Source organism: Hipposideros armiger, unplaced genomic scaffold (assembly GCF_001890085.2).
Source record: "Hipposideros armiger isolate ML-2016 unplaced genomic scaffold, ASM189008v1 scaffold_92, whole genome shotgun sequence".
In the NCBI taxonomy this organism is placed as follows: Eukaryota; Metazoa; Chordata; class Mammalia; order Chiroptera; family Hipposideridae; genus Hipposideros; species Hipposideros armiger.
The window spans coordinates 1,830,326-1,849,500 of record NW_017731442.1 but is presented as its reverse complement, the minus strand read 5'-3'; the positions used below and the strand labels follow the sequence as shown (position 1 = coordinate 1,849,500).

General features: G+C 53.1%; 1 protein-coding gene across 1 annotated transcript; it reads right to left on the bottom strand.

The window, feature by feature from the left end:
- Positions 1–1,512: 1,512 nt before the first annotated feature.
- TYRO3 (TYRO3 protein tyrosine kinase) lies at positions 1,513–18,356 on the bottom strand. The gene is made up of 19 exons (XM_019645076.1): positions 17,912–18,356; positions 15,951–16,134; positions 15,644–15,744; positions 14,714–14,884; positions 13,140–13,226; positions 12,214–12,329; positions 10,458–10,635; positions 9,629–9,774; positions 8,949–9,093; positions 8,434–8,563; positions 8,252–8,352; positions 7,863–7,958; positions 7,442–7,522; positions 6,897–6,989; positions 6,349–6,470; positions 5,824–5,933; positions 5,494–5,653; positions 5,152–5,288; positions 1,513–2,997 (listed from the first exon to the last, which is right to left on the bottom strand). Exons 1-19 carry the CDS (start codon positions 18,030–18,032, stop codon positions 2,607–2,609), a joined length of 2,670 nt encoding a protein of 889 aa, XP_019500621.1. The 5' UTR covers positions 18,033–18,356; the 3' UTR covers positions 1,513–2,606.
- Positions 18,357–19,175: the final 819 nt, after the last annotated feature.

The following is a 19,175-nucleotide window of genomic DNA, read 5'->3' as shown; positions in this document are numbered from 1 at the left end:
GGAGTGCTGGTAATATTGTTTCTTGATCTGGTTGCTAGTTATTTAGAGCTGTTTGTGGCAATTCTTAAGGACTATATGTTTCTGATTTGTGTACTTTTTTGTGTGTGTTCAACAAAAATATTTTCTTTTAATTTCACTAATATCACCTACCTCAAACCCCTTGACCATGGGAGGGCCAAAGTGTTTGAGGAAGATACTGAGCTGATAAAATTATCTACACAGATTTAATTACTGATAGGTAACTCCCACACTCATGTCAGAACTCCTGAGCATTTTAAAAGGTGCTTACTATTGACTGAATTCACCCAAAAGATGACATGATCACAATAGAGCTTCAGGGTGCTTGCTCTCTGGAGTGATGGGAGGAAAAAGAGATGAAGGCTCTGCTCTCTGACTTAGTGGGTTTCAAGCCTGGATCTACCCCCTCTTTAGCTATGTAACCTGGGGCAAGTTACTCTGCATTTCTGTCCTCTAGGAGGATAATTATATTCCCACCTTAGAGGACTGCTCCCTGTCTTAAATGAGATAATGTATATGAAGTGCTAGGAACTGTGCCTGGCACATAGTAGGAGACCATTAATGGACAATTCTTTGAGAGTAAAGGTCTCCATCAATAATTCCCAAACACTACCTCACAGATAATCATTACCTGCAGTTAAAGCTAATCACAGCAGGAAACATTCTGAAAGCCACTTCCCTGGAAATCAGTTCAGGTCTAATGATCCATGTGGGAACCAGAATCTGGAGTACCAGAAACAGGTTTTTCAGGATATTTGCTTTCAGTAACACCCACCCCATTCCATTGCCCTCAGCCAGCACTGCAATACCTCTCTGTCCCGCCCAGTCTTCCCACACCCCTCAGCACAGAGCTGGACCTGTTTCTCAGGTCTCCTGCTGTTAGTTCCCATGAGCTTGCTCTAAAAGCTTCTAAACTAAAAATTTTCCAGTGGAAATACTTAGAAGCAAACTTCATACTATTTTTAATCCTCAAGAGGCTCACCATTCTCTTTGCCCACTTGTTTCCAGAACTTCTCCTGGCTCCAGGCAAGTGTAAAGGTGAGAACAAAGTCTCCATACCCCATATAGAAGGAAAAGTCTGATAGAAGGGTAGGAGACAGCCAAAGCAGCGTCTTTGTCCTTGTTCCAGGGTAAAGAAAGAACTTTTTCAAAACATTTGCATTTTCAAAAGGTCAATGGTGGTTATCTCTAGGTGGTAGGATATAGGTATTTGGCATTTTTTAAATGATTTTCTGCATTTTCCTCATTGTCTACACTGACTATGTGTTATCTTCAATATAAGATTCTTTGGGGTCTTCCCTAATTACAAAAGCATTTTGTGCTCAATGCAGAAAACTTGGAAAGCACAAAGGAAAAAAAAAACTCTCCTTAATCACATCATGTAAAGATAACAGCTGCTAACATTTTGGCGTATGTCTTTCCAGACTTTTATCTATGCAGAGATGCTTCATTTTGGTGATCTGGGAACAAAGTAAACATTTAAGTGACAAAGGCTTGCGTCTTCAGTCTTCAATTTTATTTCTTTTTAAACAGCATCTAATGGTTTGGAAATGTCCCTAACAGCTAGGGCCCACCCCATGCACTCCCCCAGCCAGGGCTGAGGTCCAGGCTCCAGGAACTCCCCCTCACCCACACCAGCCACCAGGCCTGTTTTCTCTGTCTCAGGAGACCTGGGACAGAAGAGGGTCTCCAGTGAGAGGGGAAGTTGGAACTGAGGGACACTGCATGGAAGGATTAGGCTCAGACACAGCTGCCTTTGTTAGTCTTAGGATATTTGGGGATTTGGTAGCATGCTCACTCTAAGAGGGCATGAAGAGGTGCTCCTGGACTCCTCTCTGGCCTCACTCATTCCTGGGCAAGCCCTACAGCACCCCTTCCTCTTGCCAGGCTCAGGCATTGCCTTTAGAAGCTGGGCAAATGGTAGCCTGTGGTAATCTAGCATGACTCGCTGGGACCTGGTCAGCTGACCTTTGCTCCTGGCCTAGGCAGGATGGGTAATCAGGAAGGTGACAGTGATTCAGACCTGAGAATGTCCCACTGCTTCTTATCACTGGGCTTAGGTCCTGACTGTACCAACCCCTTACCAACTCTCACCTAAAGGGGAATAATACAAGGGCATCTCTTTGTGAGGAGGGACAAACCTGGGCATTTAAGCCCAAGCATGGGCATAGCTGGGCCCCCAGGCCAGAGACCCCTCAATTCATGCACTGAAGCAGCAGGGGCAGTACAGCCGGGAGAGTAGGGGCCCACAGGGCTGAATGTACTCTCCCCCAACTCCTCTCCACACCCATGGTAACCATGGAAACATAACCACCCCCTCCTGCCAGCTGCCTGGGTTTAGACAACCAGGCTTGGCCCACCTCCACCCAGCCAAGTCCTGAACTGATGCCAGGCTGGCCACAGAGTGGCTGCAGGAAGAACTGGGATTGGGCGATTTGGTCAGTCCAGGCTTCCAGCACAGCTTGGGAAGACTACCACAGGAGCCTCCACGCCTTGCTGCCTGGGCTGGGGTCAGACAGGGCTAGGTCAGCCAGCACAGCAGCCAGCAGAGCCAGCCACATGGCCCCAGATGCCCTCTGCCTGTGGGGCTAACAGCTACTGTGGGGCAGTAGCCCTTGCTGCAGCAATATCATCCTCTGGGCCTCGTTGAGGGGGCTTTCTGGCTGCTGCTCCCCCTGCCGGGGCCGCTCATCTAGCCCTCCAGGGCTGAGGATGTACCGATAGTCACTGGGGATGCCCCCCGCTGCCCCCATGCCACTGCCATCCTCAGCCCCACCACTGGCCTGGTCCCCACTAGGCCGCTCCAGGCTAGCTCCCTCTACAGGCTCCTCAGCTCTCTCAAGGTTGATATACAAGGGGTCCCGGCTGGTGGACAGCACAGACAGGTGGCCCAGGATGTCCTCCAGCTCCATTCGCAGGCATGTGAAGCTCGGGCGCTGCTTGGGGTCGGCACTCCAGCACTGGTACATGAGCTCATACCTGGGGCAGACAGAACAGTGAGGGGAGGTAGTGAGGAACCAGAAGAAAGGGGAAGGATGGTCCTTCCCTCAAAAGCAGAGGCCCCTTAATCGTATGGAACCAGAATTTTTAAAATTTTATTTAACACACTCATGTATAGGGCTTACCATGTATCATGCACTCTTCTAAGTATTTTATGTTTACTATTTAGTTCTCACAACAGCCCTATGAAATAAGTGATCCCTATTTTACCAGTGTGGAAACTGAAGCACAGAGAGGTTGAGAACCTTGACTAAGGTCACACAGGTAGAAAGTGATGGAGTTGCTATTGGAAACCAGAGTCTCTCCTCTGTTGTCTTAGGAGGGGGTGCTAGGAGTGTTTTTGTCTGGCAGAACACGCTGGAATGTGGGTTTCAGTAATCACCCTTTGTCCTAAATCCTCACCCACTCAGGCAGTATTAAATCCTCTTTGCTCATGGACACCTGTGAGAATCTGAGAAAAGCTTCCAGCTTTCTTCCTCTGGCTGGAGCACTTTTGATATGCAATTTCAGGAGCATTACAGGTTCCCTGAGATCGTATCCCATTCCCAGGGAATGTCTCAGGCTGACACCAGAGCTAGTCAGACAGAGCCTGACTCGCTGGCCTGTGCACACAATAAAGGCCCCAAACCAGCCTTTCTGACTGGGGGCCCCCAATGATGGAGGGCAATCATGCCAGACACCAAATAGGCCGTGAGAATCGTCCCGAGCCATGGGTCCAGGGGCCAGGCTGGGATACATTGTCAAGGCTGCAACAGGAGCCAACTGGCGCCTGTCCACCAGGCTGCCTAGTGGGAGGCCGGCGTCCGCCCACCCTCTATTGACAACACTAGTTCCCGCCCAGGAGACTAAGCCAGGGACTGGTCTCCACAGCCCAGCAAAGTCTCTGCAGCTCCAGAAGCCCAGGCAGGCTGCAGCCAAGGGGAGGCCCAAGCTTCCTGCGCCTGCCATGCCCTGAGCTCTGCTGAATGAATAGGAGAAGTAGAGCCTGGTTCGTGCACTCAGATTTCCTTCTCACCCACAGTCCAGGCTTAGAGCACTTCAAACCCACTGTCCTAGTGAAAGAGGACCCCACCATTCAGGCGGAGCCTTCCTCTATCTGTCCATATTCTTGGACCTCTGGAGGTCCAACCCCACAGCAAGACATAGGGAGCAGATTTCTTCCCTGGATCACTATGAACTCCCTCCTGCTGGTACTACTAAAAAGGTCCTCTGGGGGCCTGGGGAGACTCTGGCTTGCATTGGGTGAAGGAATAACACTAGAACAGACAAATAACAGCTGGTATCATGGTTAAGAGGCACATATTCTAAAATGAGAGGGATCTAGGTTCAAACCCCAACTCATCCACTTGATAGCTGTGTGACATTGGTCATGTTACTTAACCTCTTTAATCCCAGCTCCTCATCTACAAAATGAGGATAATAAGTCATTTTCTCATAGGGTTAGAGGAGGATTACCTGAAAGAATGCCTGTAAAGTGCCCAGCTAATGTGATACCGTCTTCTAGTCACAAGCAGTTCATGACACTCCCCTGTGCAGTGGGTGTATCACCACCCACCCCACTCCCGAGGACTCCAGGCTTCCAGACAGAAAAGAAGGCAGTTTCCTTCTCCCCAGGATCTCCGTTTGTTATCCACTCCCTCAAGAGAGGCCAAGACAAGAAAGGAACCCAACCTCCCGCCCCCAGCACCCCCTCCTTGTCAAGCAAGGAATGTGATGGAGCAGCAGTTTTTTTCCTTGCCCCTGTGCAGCCTTCTTAGGGAGAGCTCAGCCTAGGAGGTTTTCTTAGACTAGCCGGAGACTGAGCAGGAGTGGGGGTTGGGAGAAGGTGACATGGAAACCTGCACTGCTGCTCATCCCTGTAACTTCTGCCCTCAGGGTTCCTTGGTTCTCCATGGAAACTGGAGAAAACAGAGTGATAGGAAAAGGCTGAAGCAAGAAAATATGGGATGGAAAAGGGGAAGAGAAAGAAAACAGGGAAGGGAAGATGAAGAGAAAGTTTGGGTGAATGTCAGTCTTCCCTCTAAAAAATGACATGATATTTAAAAAAAAAAAAAAGTCCAGTCGAGGTTCTGAGCTGCCACTGGCCCATGGTGATCCTGTTTCCTCCCAGAACCCCCTTCCCGGGGCACTTACAAGTCCTCTGTACAGTCCGGAGGCTGTTTCAGGCGGTTCCCGCCGATGAGGTAGTTGTAAATCTCAGCATTCTCAATGCCAGCATACGGTGTCTGCCCACGAGTCATGATCTCCCATATGGTCACCCCGAAGGCCCACTGGGACAGGATCAAGGTCAGAGGAGAGGTGTCACTAGGCTTCCTGAGCCAGGCAGAGCCCTGAGGCTCAGGGGCCTCATACAAAGCAGCCAAGGCCCAAGGGTACAGACCTGGCTGGGCCCTTGAGGATCCTAAAAAGGTACACCCACGCACTAGGCCACACCACTTGCATTACCACGGGACCTCATTGTGCCACCATGCTCACCACATCACTGTGCACAGTATACAGGTTGTCAGCCAGGCTCTCCAGGGCCAGCCACTTGACAGGCAATTTGGAAGCACAGCCCTGACGATAGTAGTCCCCACTATAGATCTTCCGAGAGAGTCCAAAGTCGGCCACACACACCGTCATGTCTTCTGCCAACCTGTGAGGGGTATTGGGAAGATGGGGTCAGCCTTTCCCCAGGCTGGCAGCCTCACTAAAGCTCGGGCATCTTTGCTCCTGAGCTGTCCCCTCACACAGTAGTTACTGCCTCAGGCAAGAGCTGATCACTAGCCACTCCCTCCCACCCCTGACTCCCCAGAATTCACATACATGCAATTCCGAGCGGCCAGGTCTCGGTGGATAAAGTTCCGGGAGCTCAGGTACTCCATGCCACAGGCAATGTCCACCATGAACCGGATCAGGGTCTGCAAGGGCAGGTTCTGGCGGGCAGAAAGGGCAAGCTCAGGCTGGATCTGTCTGTCCACACAGCTAGCACAGGATGAATGGGATTCCCCGGACAGAAAGCCTAAGGACTATCCTCAGCATCACTGAAAGGAAGGGGAGAGAGGGACTTCCCAAGGAAGGAAGCTTTGGCAAATCTTTCAGAGTACCCAGGAATCAAGGCTCCCCCAATCTGGGGCTGCACGGGTCTCTTCTCCGAGAAAAGTCCCTTGCCCAGCCTAAAATTCCCCGCAGGGCCTTGTGAGGAAAAAGGAAGCCTGCCAGCATAGAGTCAAACTCAGAGCCCGCCTTCTCCCAACCAGCTCAGATGGCCCTCCCACCCACACAACCTCTCTCCCAGGCAGGGTCTCTGTCCCTTTCCAACTCCTGGCCACTCCTACCCCAGGCACTCACAAAGGGGTTCTCCCCAATCCGGGAGGCAAGCAGGAAGGCGTGCAGGTCCCCGTGCTTCATGAAGGGGAGGATGACCATGGGGATGGGGAGACGGCCTTTGGCCCTGCTTCGGAGGCTCACCCCTGAGAACAAGAGAGCGTCAGGAACAGGGCACATAAAGGTCAAAGGATGGCTCAGGTGTCTGCATGAGTCCCCACCTGCTGGGTTCTAACTCTAGCCCTGGCTCTGCTCCCTTTTATCCCTCAAGTTCCACACTGGCCTGGCGACCACCCAAGGACTCTGGCTGGCCCCAGATCTCTAGAGCATCTTCTCTGTCCCCTCCTTTCTTCACATGAGCAGTCTTCATGTGCAGACCTTTGGTACAGGTCTGCAAACCAAACTCCCTGCCTGGAGTCTGATCAGATTTCAGCCAGGACCCTCTTGGTTATTTTGCCATCTGCTTACTCACCAGGTAAGTCCAAATTTCTCCCCCATAAGCTGCCCTCCCACCCTCGGGGAGCACAGTTTTAGCCCTATTTTATATCTGCCTCCCCCAAGAAGGGGCTTACCAACAAGCTTGGCCACATGTGGGTGGTCAAACTCCTTCATGCAAGCCGCTTCCCTGAGGAACTCTTCAATGTCACTTGAGGCAATGATGTCAGCTGGTAGAAAAGGATGGGAGAGAGGAAATAAGGAAGATGTGCCCACTGTTCTGACCGAAGGTCTTGTCCTTCAGATGTCCTGGGCTTCCCAGGGGGGGCAGGAAACAGTCTGACCATGAGCAGGAAAAATCCTGCTACAGGTGTGGTGCCATCCAACAATTTCTCCACTTGCTAATGACTTCCTTTTGGTTTGGACAGTCCTGCAGCTCAACCAACCACAGCTTTCATCACCCCAAGTGAGGCCAGAGGACAGTCACTGCTCATGAGAGAGAGCAAAGCCTGGGGCACGAATGTGTGTGGGTTCATGCCTATGGATTATTCACGTGGCATCCCAGTTAGTGTTAACTCTCCTTGAAAAGTCTCGGGGCCCAGCAGAGCCTGCTTCAGGATCGGTCACCCCTTGCAACCTCCCAAGTGACACCCTCACTCCATATCTCCTATTCCCCACTCACCTTTCAGCATCTTTACAGCTACTTTCACAAAGGAGCCATCCTCCTGCTTCAACTGGGCCTCCCGCACTGAACCAAACTCTCCTAGGAACGAATCCAAATGATGGTGAGTTCCCCTGCCCTCCTGTCCCTTATCCCCTTCCCTCCCAGGTGACCCTCCGTAGAGACATAAAATCATTAGGTTCTGGAGCCATTGGAGGATGCTCCCTCATCCATAGCCAACGCAAAGGATGCTGGGATTAACTCCTCAGCACTCCTTGTCCCCAGCTACCATTCCCCTAAGCGTCCCAAACTCAGGAGTCTATAAGCATATCCTGTTTATAGGAGCTGACCTAAATCCACACCCTCAAAGTGATGGGAGCAACCAAACACACTGAGACACAGCAAACTCCGCTCAGGTCAATCCCTGCACAGCCCTATGTACCTTTCCCCAACATCCGGCCCAGGGTGAACTGCTGCTCTGGGATGAGCACATCCTCCAGCTTGTCCTTCAGTTCATCGCTGATGCCCAAGCTGTCCACTGTTGGGGAGGAAGTGGTGAGAAGGGAGAGGAAGCTTTCTGGTTCCTGATGGCAAACCCAGCCTGCCTCCTGCACCCAGCTCCACCCGCAGACCAGAGATGAGCTTAGTTTCGCTCTCCCACCGATAGGAAGGCGACCTCCACAAGAGTAGGTCTGTGTGTCTCTTCCATACTGTGTACTTTGGACTCATCAAGTTTCAGGCATATTGGTCAAATCGATGAATTAGTAAAATGAATGAGGACAGGGGCATAAGACAGCCCATTTTTCCCTCCTATGATTTCCCACCACTCACGCGTGGCCTCGATGCGCTCGGGCCTTTCCCGATTGAAGGACCGGGCTGCCCGGAAATGAACGGCTGGTTCCCCTTGGGCCATGACACTGTCAAAGGCTTGCCTAAAGGGAAATCCAAGACTTGGGGTCAGCCCAAGGTCTCCAGTCACCACCTGCCTCTCCCTCCGTGTCCCTACTCCTTACCCAAACCGTGTCTCCTTCCGCCTCTTTCGAAGCAGGATGAGGGCCAAGGCAGCAGCCGTCACCAGGGCTGTCAGCACACCCAGGACCACAGGCACCCAGGATGTGCGGCTGTGGGGAGAGCCCTGCTGGCCTGTGAGAGACAGGGGCTTGAGGTAGGCTGACACCAAGAAGTACCTTTGGAACTTTCTGATGACAGCCATCTGGCTTGGTTAAGAGACTCCCTTAAGTCAATGAAGGTTCCAAGTGGAAAGAGAGTCTAAAAGAAGACCCAAGAGCTTCTACCCATCAGTTACAGGTCCTGGCTTTTGGGACCTACAGCATCACCAGGGATTTCTATTCTAATTCTGAGGCAGGGGGAGGAGAATGAGATATAGCTGAAATATCAACCCTAGCCTCAACTGCTTCATTCTAAGTCTTTGGGCCTATTAGAGGTAAGGTGCTGCCAGCCTCCCCCCACCAGTCTAGGGTGCTCTTGAAAGCCCCAATCCCCTATCCTTTCCCTCTATAGGCCTCACCTGCATGATCATGAGAAGAGACCACCAGTGGCTGACTCCAGGGCCCACAGCCAGCGGCATTGGAGATGCACACACGCACAGTCAGGTCCTTCTGGGGATCCCAGACTGTCAAGTTGGCCCAGGTCCCTTCCACTATCAGCTCACCCTGCAGCCAGGAAAAGCCCCCATCCCACACTGAGTCTGAGGAAAAGGCCTCCAGCTGGGCTTGAAGACTAGAAAAAAAGGTGTAGCTAAGAACATAGGAGCCTAGTGACACTCTGGGTTCAGAGGCTGCAGGAGCACAGCCTGATAGAAGTTACCACATTCCTGCTCCAGGCTGCAGAGGCCTCTCCGGGACACAAGCAAGGCTCAGTCCCAGAATGCAGAGGTGGGGGATGGGAGGGGATCAGCCGGGGATCAGAAAGCCTTATCTGTACCCTCCCCCAGTTTGTGCAGAAATGTGTTTCCCACTTTACTACAAAATGGCCACTGGATGCAATCCTAACAGTAGATATAATTCAATAAGGAGTGCAGCCTGAAGGGAAAAGTGGGAGCAGTGGACTTCCTGGGGTGGTGGGAGGCCCATCCCACCAAGGTCCCTAGGCCCACCAAGGACAGCCATTCTGAAGCTCTAAAGGCCTTAACGCCCTGAGGGATGACTCTGCTACACCTAGAGACTAGAGGCTTTTGTCGCCCCTTACCTGCGTTCCATTGTCTTGAACCCAGGACAGTTTATAGGGTCCCAGGGGGCCTTCCAAAGGGCCGCTGGGGATCACTTCTTCCCACTCCAGGATGAGGCCTGAGTCTGTGCGGATGGCATGGAGGTTCTGAGGAGCACTGGCTGGGGCTGTACCCAAAGAGAGAAGGTTGCTAAGAGTCCTGCCCTTCCCACCATCACTATCCCAGGCAGGCCTTCGGAAACAACTCTCAAGAACTAAACAGCTCAGAGAGTAACAGGTGGGAGAAGAGCTCGCCTCCCGGTTCTACCTGCTCTCACCCAATCCTGGGGAGGAGGGCTGAGCAACGACAGTCCTCCAAAAGCTGAATGTTGCTCTTCCTCACCTTGGTGACTGCCTCAGTCACCACATCCCTCACTACTCCCCTTTTACAGTCCTGCCAGCCTCCTTGCAATTGCTAGAGAAGTCCAAGCAAGTTCCTGCCATGGGGTCTTTGCACTCACTATGCCTACTTCCTGCAGTGATTTTCTACCAAACATGGCTCCTTCCTTATCAATCAGACCTCAGATCAATTTATGGAGGTATTCCTGGACCACCTTGGGCACTCCAGTTACTAATTATCTGATCTTTTCTCCTTTGCTTATCTACTCCACCCAGTAGAACTAGAGCTGCATGGGAAAGGGGCTGATTTATGTAGTTCATAAGTATGCTGCAGGCACTGGGTTTGCCAAATGATGCATGAAGCTCACTCAGGTAGCGTCCTCACCCAGTCAACTCCATTCAGAGCTAGGGCCAACAAGGCCCCTTCCCCGCTCCAGCCCTGCCCAGCCACTCTGCTCTGTAAGTCCCTTACCTAGGCCCTTTGTCCGAAAGGGCACCCAATCAGCATATGGAGAAGGCCCCAAGGCGTTAGCACAGCGCACCCTGAGGCTGTAGTTGGTGGCAGGAGCCAGGTCCCGGAGAAGGCAGGTAAAAGGTGGCACAGGGACCACAACAGCCAGGACCTCCCAGCCTCCCGGGGCCTGTGTCACCTACAGAAAAGCAGAAAACTAACGATGTAGAGCGAAATGGCAGATGGGATTGGTATGGGTATGGGGTGGAGGGGCCTTATGCTAATGCCTCCTCTCTAAGTCTATCAGCAAACACTTGTAACACACCCCCTTCCACTGGCCCCCACTCCAGTAACATACTCCATTAACACACCAGGTTCCATACTCCCATGCCTTGTAAATGCTGTTACTTTTGCTTAGAATGACCTGCTCTTCCTAGCAAAGTCCAATTCATCCTTTAAGACTCAACACAAATACCACTTTTTCTGTGAAAGACTTTCTCAACTACTCCAGAAAAGTCATGCCCCTTTGTTCTTGGTGCATAACTCAGGTAGAGTAGTTACCACTTATTGTAACTGTCTGCACCCAGGCTGTACAGTCTTGGCGTTTCTCAAAGGCAGAGTAACTGGGACCCCAGAGGTACCACACACCAGGCCTTTACCTTACATTTGGGGAGCCCAGGGCAAGAGTACAAATGGAGTTTCATGTACCATATAGCTAAATATTTAAATGTTATAAATCAGATAACAAATTATTAAATAAAATATTTCTTATCTTAATATATTGACAAATATTAGGTTGTCGGAAAAGTCATGACATTTTTTCTATGTTTTTCGTTGCAAAAATGCGTCATGACTTTTCCAATGACCCAATATAATCCTCCAAATCCTTGGACTCCAACGTAGCACAAAGATCTGTACCCTGTGTGCACAGGTGTGGAAATGCTGCCTGCATACCATCCCTCCACAAATGGCTGCCCTTTGGACAGAGATGCACATACCATACCCTCCCAAGGATGGACCAGGGAAGAGGCCCACACAGGCCCGGAAGCAGACTTGCCATTAGACAAGAGATCCTGAGTACCTAGAGTATGGTGTGGTGTAGTGTGGTGGTTGGGGCGGGAGTAGGGGTTCTCCTCATGATCAGGATAGGCATGTCCCCTTGGCCTTGCAGATTCCTCATACAGGGGCAAGGGGTGTGGTCAAAGGAGGGCCAGAGTGGGCTCAACTAAATGGTGGAGCCCAGAGCAGGAGGAGCCTCCCCTACCTGGGGAACTGCCTAGAACAGTTTCTAGAAGGTGCTCATTAAATACCTTTTGAGTAAACATGTGAAAATAAATAAGCCTGCATCACCTCTTGGTTTTAGTACCACCTTACCAAGGTTTTTCACTCTCTGGGGCTTAGAATTCCTTCTAGTCCCCTTGTTCTCTTTGGCATGAGTCAGGGGGCGAGGCATGAGGGTGCAGGTATCAGACAAATTAAAGGTTTGGATTTTCGACAACATAAGAAAAACTCTTCCAGACATGACATATCTGCTTGACTGATCTGCTTTCCAGCCTGAAGAATGCATGGGTTTAAGCCAATCTGCAGAGTCCCTTGGTTGCCAGAGCACCCTATGATAAGGGTGGGGGTGGGGGGGTAGCCTGGGCTATTCCTGCTAAGGGAACAACACCTGAACAGAGCTGGAGACCAAGCCCCATGGGCAAGTCTAGACAAATGTGATACCAATGTCCACAAATTGCCACCGGCCAGGAGAGCCTGTCCCCTCCTCTCAGCTTACCTGGACTGTACAGGATTGGAGCATGGCTCGGCCATCAGCACCTGGCATCCAAGCCACACTAGCATTGCTGCTGGAGAGCTTTGTCACTGTGATGTTGAAAGGAGCTGCAGGCAGTGCTGTGGATGGGGACTTAGAGTAAGTGCCCTGGAGTTCAGTGCCCAGGAAGGATATGAGAGGAGGGAGCACAAGGCCTGAGAGTCAAGCCTTGAGTCCCTCCCTAGGGTCTGCCGTCCATCCCCAAGCTAAAGATGTCTACTCAGCACTCCCAGGACCACAGTTAATATATAAGCCAAGCAACCGGTAGGAGACAGCTGCTCATACCTGGGAGAGTGCCTAGGTTGTGGAGAGAGGTTGCCTCTCCCCGAATCAGGGGCCCTGTCTGACCAAGGAAAAGGATAAAATAGTGGGTGTGTGCAGGGACAGCACCTCAGCCTTGGGAGACACAAACAAGAGGCAGTCCCTGCAGCCACAGCCCATTCCTCCACACGCTGGCTCCCCGCCCCCCCTTCCTTCCCTCTACACACCAGCCTTTTGGGTCTCCTCTCTCATCCTACCAGGTTCTTTTCCCCTCCCCTCTTCCCTCCACAGGGGCTGGCAGAAGCAAGGTTGGGCATGAGCCTTGACCATCTCCTGCTGGCTCCCTCTCTCCCTCCCTCCCAAGAGCTCTGCTTCGTGATGGGAAATCTGCTGTGACGTCAGGTTTCTATTCTCATCTCAGGCATGGCAGGGTCTCAGGTGCTCCCACTAGGAATGGAGCTATGCCAATTAACCCCTCATCCCTCAGATCCCAGCAGGGCTGAGGGGAGATAAAACACCAAATGATTTTGCCTTTATCCACTGCTGAACAGCTTGCTGAGAATGCCCCTGCCTCACCTCCCCTCCCTTCCCCTGCCTCCCCTCCCCTCCCTCCATTCCAGTCCTCCTACCTTGAAGATGAACAGTGGCTGGGCGAGAAGAGGCCAGGCCTTTGGGGTTGTGAGCTTCACAGGAGAACACAGTGCTCTGGGTTACCCCTGGGACCAGAAAACTGCAGTCAGCCCCCAAAGCAGCAACTCCCACTCAGTCTGGGATTGAGGAAGGTGGATACTTATGCTCCAGATGTAAATATCCTAGAAGTCCCTCCAGCCAAAGCAAGGGACTAGATAGTGGGGTACAGCAGAACAGCAGAACGACAGAACGAACAGGGACTTTGGAGTCTAATGGTCCTGGATGTAAATCCCAGGGTTGGGGTTCTGTCTTCTCATCTCCCAAATGGGGGCAATGTGAGAACTAAACGATGTGAATTGCATGGCACACAGTAAGCACTTGAGAAATATTATACCACCCCTCCCACCTCAATCCCATCTTCTGAAGACAGCCCGAAGCTGCCTCCCTTTTCTGGTCACTCCTTTATTGCACATTCCAGAGCCCTTCTCTATTTGTTCTGTGCCATACCACTGTTGTATTCTTTGCCTTGCAATAGATTTCAGCTCCTTATGCATGTGTCTTGTCTCTCCAATTATACTAATTCCTTGGTGGCTGGACAGATGGTTTCTATTTCTTTTGTATTCCCTCTATCCCCCACGGTGCCTAGCACAGTGTTTGGAATAGGAATTCAGTGAGTGCTTATTATCAGGCTGGCTGCCTGAGGGGCCCAGCCGCTACATGTGGAGAGAACTGAACCCAACCTCCCTTCTAATCTGCTCCAACCCAGTGCCTCCTAAACAGGACCTGCCCCCATTTCCAACAGGTCCTGCAGTCCACCTCTTCTCAAGGTTCATACTGCTAGGGGACTTAGCAGATAACAGCCCGTCCCTTCCACCTTCCAGTAGTACATAAGACCAAGCTCAGACAACAATCTTTTTCGGCCAGTTCAAGCCACCACAGAAACACTAACTTTGTTTCACAGATAAGCCAGCCTCACAAACATGTGAGGTATGTGCCCGAGGATCTTGGGGTCCAAGTGGGTGTGCAGGCATGGCTGCTTGGGGTCTAATTGTACAGAAGTATGCACAGGTACGGTTGTTTGGGAAAATAATAGAAGGGCTACTAGGAAAAAAGACCCTGCAGCTTTATACTGGCCTCCCCTCCCTGCTTTCCTTCCCCCCTGTCATTCCCCACTCTGCAGCCTGAGACTCTCATCTTCTAGGCAAGTCTGCCAGACACTCCTCCTAGCTCTGCGTGGGCTGGTTCCTGGTTCCATCCCTTGGAAGGGGTGGGGGGGCTGGGTGCCCCTGGTTCCATTTCATCTCCCAGGGCCAGCTGTACACAGCCTGCACTACTGTGAATGAGGGAAAGCGGCTCCAGCATCCTTCTTAAGCACACACAGCAGGGTCACCACTAATCAGCCCACCCAGCTGGCCTAGCACACCTGATTAATAAGCTTAGCAATGGTGCAGCTCACGTTCCCAAGCACCACAGTTTGCTCTGGACACTCACAACAGCAAACAGTGATTTAAGCAGATTTGAACTCCTGTCAGCCTCACCACCCCTGCTCAAAGCCCGCTCCGAGGCTGCTCACCTGTTACATTTAAAACAGAAGGAGAGGGAGCAGGTCCCCCAACCTTAGTGCCTCCTCTCCACCAGATAATGGTAACAGGTTCAGGTGGACCCACGGCCTCACAAGACAGTTGAAAAGGGGCATTGGGTGGCACTGCCAGATCTTTCGGCTCCACGGTGAAAAATGGCACACCTAGGGAGAAAAAGGGTGGGGTGGGGGTGGGGAGTAAGCCTGGCCACCTCTCAGCTTCCAACTGCCCAAACCACAAGTTAGCTACCATTTGAAGCCCTCTCGGCAGTGGGTCCCACAGGCCCTTGATGGTTGGGTCAGCTACAAAACAGTCCCCTAGCTTGACAAGAGAGCTCTTTTGCGGCCCCCTTAGGAATAGCCTTTATACTGTCCCCTTGGGCACGGTAGATTCTCCTTTCCCCGGCCTGCTCTGACAGCCCTTCTGGGAACAAGGGAGGAGGCAGAAGGTGGGGAGCTGGGGGAAGGGCGAAAAGAAGGCAAAATGGGAGGGAGCTTTAGCAGAGTTCTGCTGGCAGGCCCCAGATCCAGTGTAGAGCCCTTTGTTACTTTCTTAGTCACTTTGTTTTCCTGGGCTGAACAGCTCTGAGCTCCCACAGCTGCAGATCCTTCCTCCCCTCCCCTCTCTCTCCCCGTCCTGGCCTGGCCACTTGGCATAACAGGGTCCAGTCCCAGATGGGTGCTTGAGGCTTGTTACTCAGACAACTGAAACTGACTGCATCCCATAGGTTGTGGGTCCTAGTTGCCCCCTTGGTTCTCAGATACCCAGACTCCAGTGGGTATGGTCTTCCAATGTCCCGGGTGGGCCTGGAGCCTGGTGCAATCAGGCTCCAGAGGGCAGTGAGGCAGCTTTCTTCCACTGAGCTTTCTTCTCCAGAGGTGTGAGCACCAGCAGACAGCCAACATGCCCACATGCCTCCTCACCTTCTACTGTGAGCCACACTGGCTGGGAGGTCTCGGTTTCGCCCCCATCCTCCACCTGGCACCAGTACCGGCCTGCATCAGAGCGCTCTACTGACTTCAGGCTGTGGAAACAAGATACGAGGCTCGCCTTCCAGAGTCAAGGGGGCAGCTCTGCTGGGCAGACTCAATGGGTTCAGCCTGCCCCCACTTCTGGAAGGTTCTACAGGTAGCCGAATAAAGAAACCACAGACTTCCGGGCATCAGCATTGTCCCCAGCTCCCAATGTCCCCAGGCTGGCATTCCCACACCTTCCCCCACAGTGCTGCACCTGAGGAAGCCAATCCAGTGCTGCTCACTGACTGAAATGTACACCTGATCCACACTCTGGACCACAGCCCCGTCCTTCACCCATTGTATCTCGGGCTCTTCCATCCCCTCCACACTGCAGTTGAGCTTCACTGGCTGCCCCTGAGACACTGTCAGCTTCACCGGGGCTCCCAGGAACTTCAGACCTGTGAGGTGGGAAGGAGAATGTGACAGTCAGCTGGAGAGGTCCCATCTCTAGAAATATCCCCCATTCTCTTCTAGAACCTGGCTTCTGTGTCAGAGGGCTCATTCTCAGCGATTGACCAAGGAAGCAGAGATAGGACAGTGTGGAAGGGAAGGTGGCTTAGACCTGGGCTATGGGAAGGGACATGACAAGCTCTCCAGGCACCATTTCTGCCTGCCAAGTTCCCCGCAACTCTAAGGAAGCGACCTCTTCCCCATACCTCCCTGCTAGGCAATGTTAAGTTCAGGCTCAACGGCCAAAAAGAAGGCAAGCCAGGCTGAAACAATAGGGCGTTGTCATACACCTGGGCAGGTACTGCCCTGGGAACGACTGCTGTTCCCAGACAGTGCAACAAGCAACTAGCTAGCTCTCTACCCAAGGTGTCAGCCCAGACCTGCACTGCTGCTGGCACACCCCTGCACCCCACCCAGGCAAATGAAAGGAGGCTGAGGAAAGGAAGAAGGGGGTGCTCCCCTGAAGTGGAGAACATATGGCTGCAAAACCACGTCAGATCAAACACATGGCACCCTTCCTGGCAGGCGCCCGCTCTATTAATACCTGAATGTGTGCAGGGGCGGATGCTAGGAAGATAGGAGGTAGAGGGAGGGGAGAGGCCCTGAATGGGGAGCCCAAGACCCCTGAGTTACTGTCACACCAACAGAAGCCACCCTCTGAATACTACCCTGTACACACACATACACACACACACACACACACACACACACACACACACCCCTCTCCTGGTCTCCTGGCATGTTTTTAAGCAGATAAGGAGAGGTAAACTATCCACACAGCTGAGATCCAGTACTGCTTCTTCTTGACCTTTGCTGTGTGACTCTAGGCAAATCCTTGGGCTCTCTGATCCTGAGACACACACCTTCCAGTTAGTAAATACTTTTTACTCTTTTCCCTTCCCTTCCCTGAGGGGTTGATATGGCAGGGAGTGCTATCTCAAAAGATGGTTCCTGCTGTTCTGGCCTGTTTCTTTGTTACTCCTTCACTGTCTCAGGATCAGTCACAGAACAAGGAGGGAGGGTTAGTCTCACACCCCATACACAGCCAGCAGTCCCAGAGGTGTGTAGTGTGAACTTTGGATCCAGGGTGCTGCAAGGAGCACTCCTATGACTGGCAAATGCCTCAGCGGCTATGTGGGAACCCAAGACTAACCCCCACAAAGACTAGCAATCTTGCCCCAGTCCATCCTCTCCAACATTCCCGGGTTCAGGAGGCTCTGAGTGGGCACAGAACTAGAGTATGACCAGATGTTTTCTGTGACCGGGCACCCTCACGGCCCCTGTACCTCAATGGTGCTTCTTGAGTGCTCAGCCCCAGCCCCTGTGGTTTCAGAGAGGGACCTTGGTTTGTGGGGCAGGCAGAATGGTGTCCCCTGAGCTGGGAGGGGAGAGCAAACAACTAGGAACATCGAGGCGGGAAAATCCAGTCCTAAACACCCCCCGCTGACCACTCAACCCACAGCCCCACTCCTTTCCCTTCCAACCCGCCAGAAGAGCACCGGACACGAAAAAGTTGGGGGTGGGGGCCCTGAGATCCGAGAGCCGACACACCGCTTAGCCCCCTCCCCCAGCCCCCAAGCCTCGGCCTTCCAGCTTCGGTTCCCCCCACCCAAATCTCTGGCACGCCCAGGCCCGGGGCTCGCTCGGCTGCTGTCCCCCGGCTCCGACCCCGGCCGCACCCCTCCGCGGCCCCCGCTTTCTGCCGCCTCTCGGGCCAGCCCCTACCTGCGGCCACCGGCTCGCGGAGCAGCAGAGCGGTCAGACCCACCAGCAGCAGCAACGGCGGTGGCGGCGGCGACGGCAGCGGCGGGAGCCCCGACCGCCCCATGCTCCGCCTCAGCGCCATCGGCGGCGACGCCGCACCATGCCGGGCCCGGCCCGCGAGCGACCAGGGAGGAGAGAGAAGGGAAGAAGGCGGAGGGAGGAGAGAGGAGGACCGCGGGAGGGGCGGGGGCTGGCCCGGAGGGCGGTGCTGGGGCCCGAGCCTCCGAGACCAGTGCCCGCAACGAGTCACGGCGGCCGCCGTCAGTAGAACGGGGTCCGTGGGGCCGCTCCTGGGCCACCGCGCTCCTTCCACAGCCGTCGCCGCCGTCGCCGCTGATTCATGTTCTAGGAGCCGCCGCCTCCTCCCCAGCCCTCCCGCCCGCAGCCCGAGCTTGTACCGCCCCCCCGCGGAGCCCCGGGCGGCTTGCTCCGAGTGCCAACCCGGCCGACCAGCCTGGCCTCCAGCCCCTCGCGGATTCCCACCCACATACCTCCCCAGCCCTGGCCAACACCTCCTGCCCCAGCTACCCCAATGCCGAACCCGAGGATCTGGCTTGTCCCCTAGATGAGCACCCCAGCCACGCCCCTCCTTTTCCTCCAGATCCTTCCCTCAAAACATCGCTAGAAGCCTCTGCCACATCCCAACTTTTGTCCAGACTCTGATCCCGAAACCCAGCACCCGCCTCTCAGGAGATAAAGTATCTCAATCCCCTAGACACTTCCAATCGCCAGGCCCCCCGAAATAGTCGTGACTCAGGGCTCCCGAAACAGGATCTACTAGCACCCCTTCATGCCTCGTTCATGAGCCTATCACCCAAATACCCCATATTCGTGCTCCATTTCCCACCCCTTTATCTCCAAGACCTTGGGCCTTGAGTCTTGAGTTTTCCAAGCTCTCCTGGGTAATACTCAGGTTTTATGTGCTATCCCCACTGCTACACTGCATAGGCCAAAGCCCAGTGGCCCATATATTTTAGGGTTGTCATTCTTCTTAGTTGCTTCCTCTGCTTCTGACCCCCGCCTCCATTCCCTAGGACATGGTATGAAAGTTGGCTGTATCATCACAATATCCAACAAAACATTAGCTATTATTAGTAGAGGATCTTGCACACAGTCAGCACTGCATAAATAGGCAGATGCCTGTTAAATGAATGAATAATTGCTTCAGAGCTTGGCCTGCTCCACAACCAGTAATCACTGGGGTGGCTGTGCCCACGGACATCCT

What these genes read in the sequence shown, in the direction of transcription:
- TYRO3 (XM_019645076.1), bottom strand. Translation starts at nt 18,032, where the DNA reads ATGGCGCTGAGGCGGAGCATGGGGCGGTCGGGGCTCCCGCCGCTGCCG. An exon ending in TTCTGTTTTAAATGTAACAG is followed by an intron (nt 13,227 to 14,713) that starts GTGAGCAGCCTC and finishes TTCTGGTCCCAG; the next exon opens with GGGTAACCCAGAGCACTGTG. An exon ending in AGCCACTGTTCATCTTCAAG is followed by an intron (nt 12,330 to 13,139) that starts GTAGGAGGACTG and finishes CCCCATCCACAG; the next exon opens with CACTGCCTGCAGCTCCTTTC.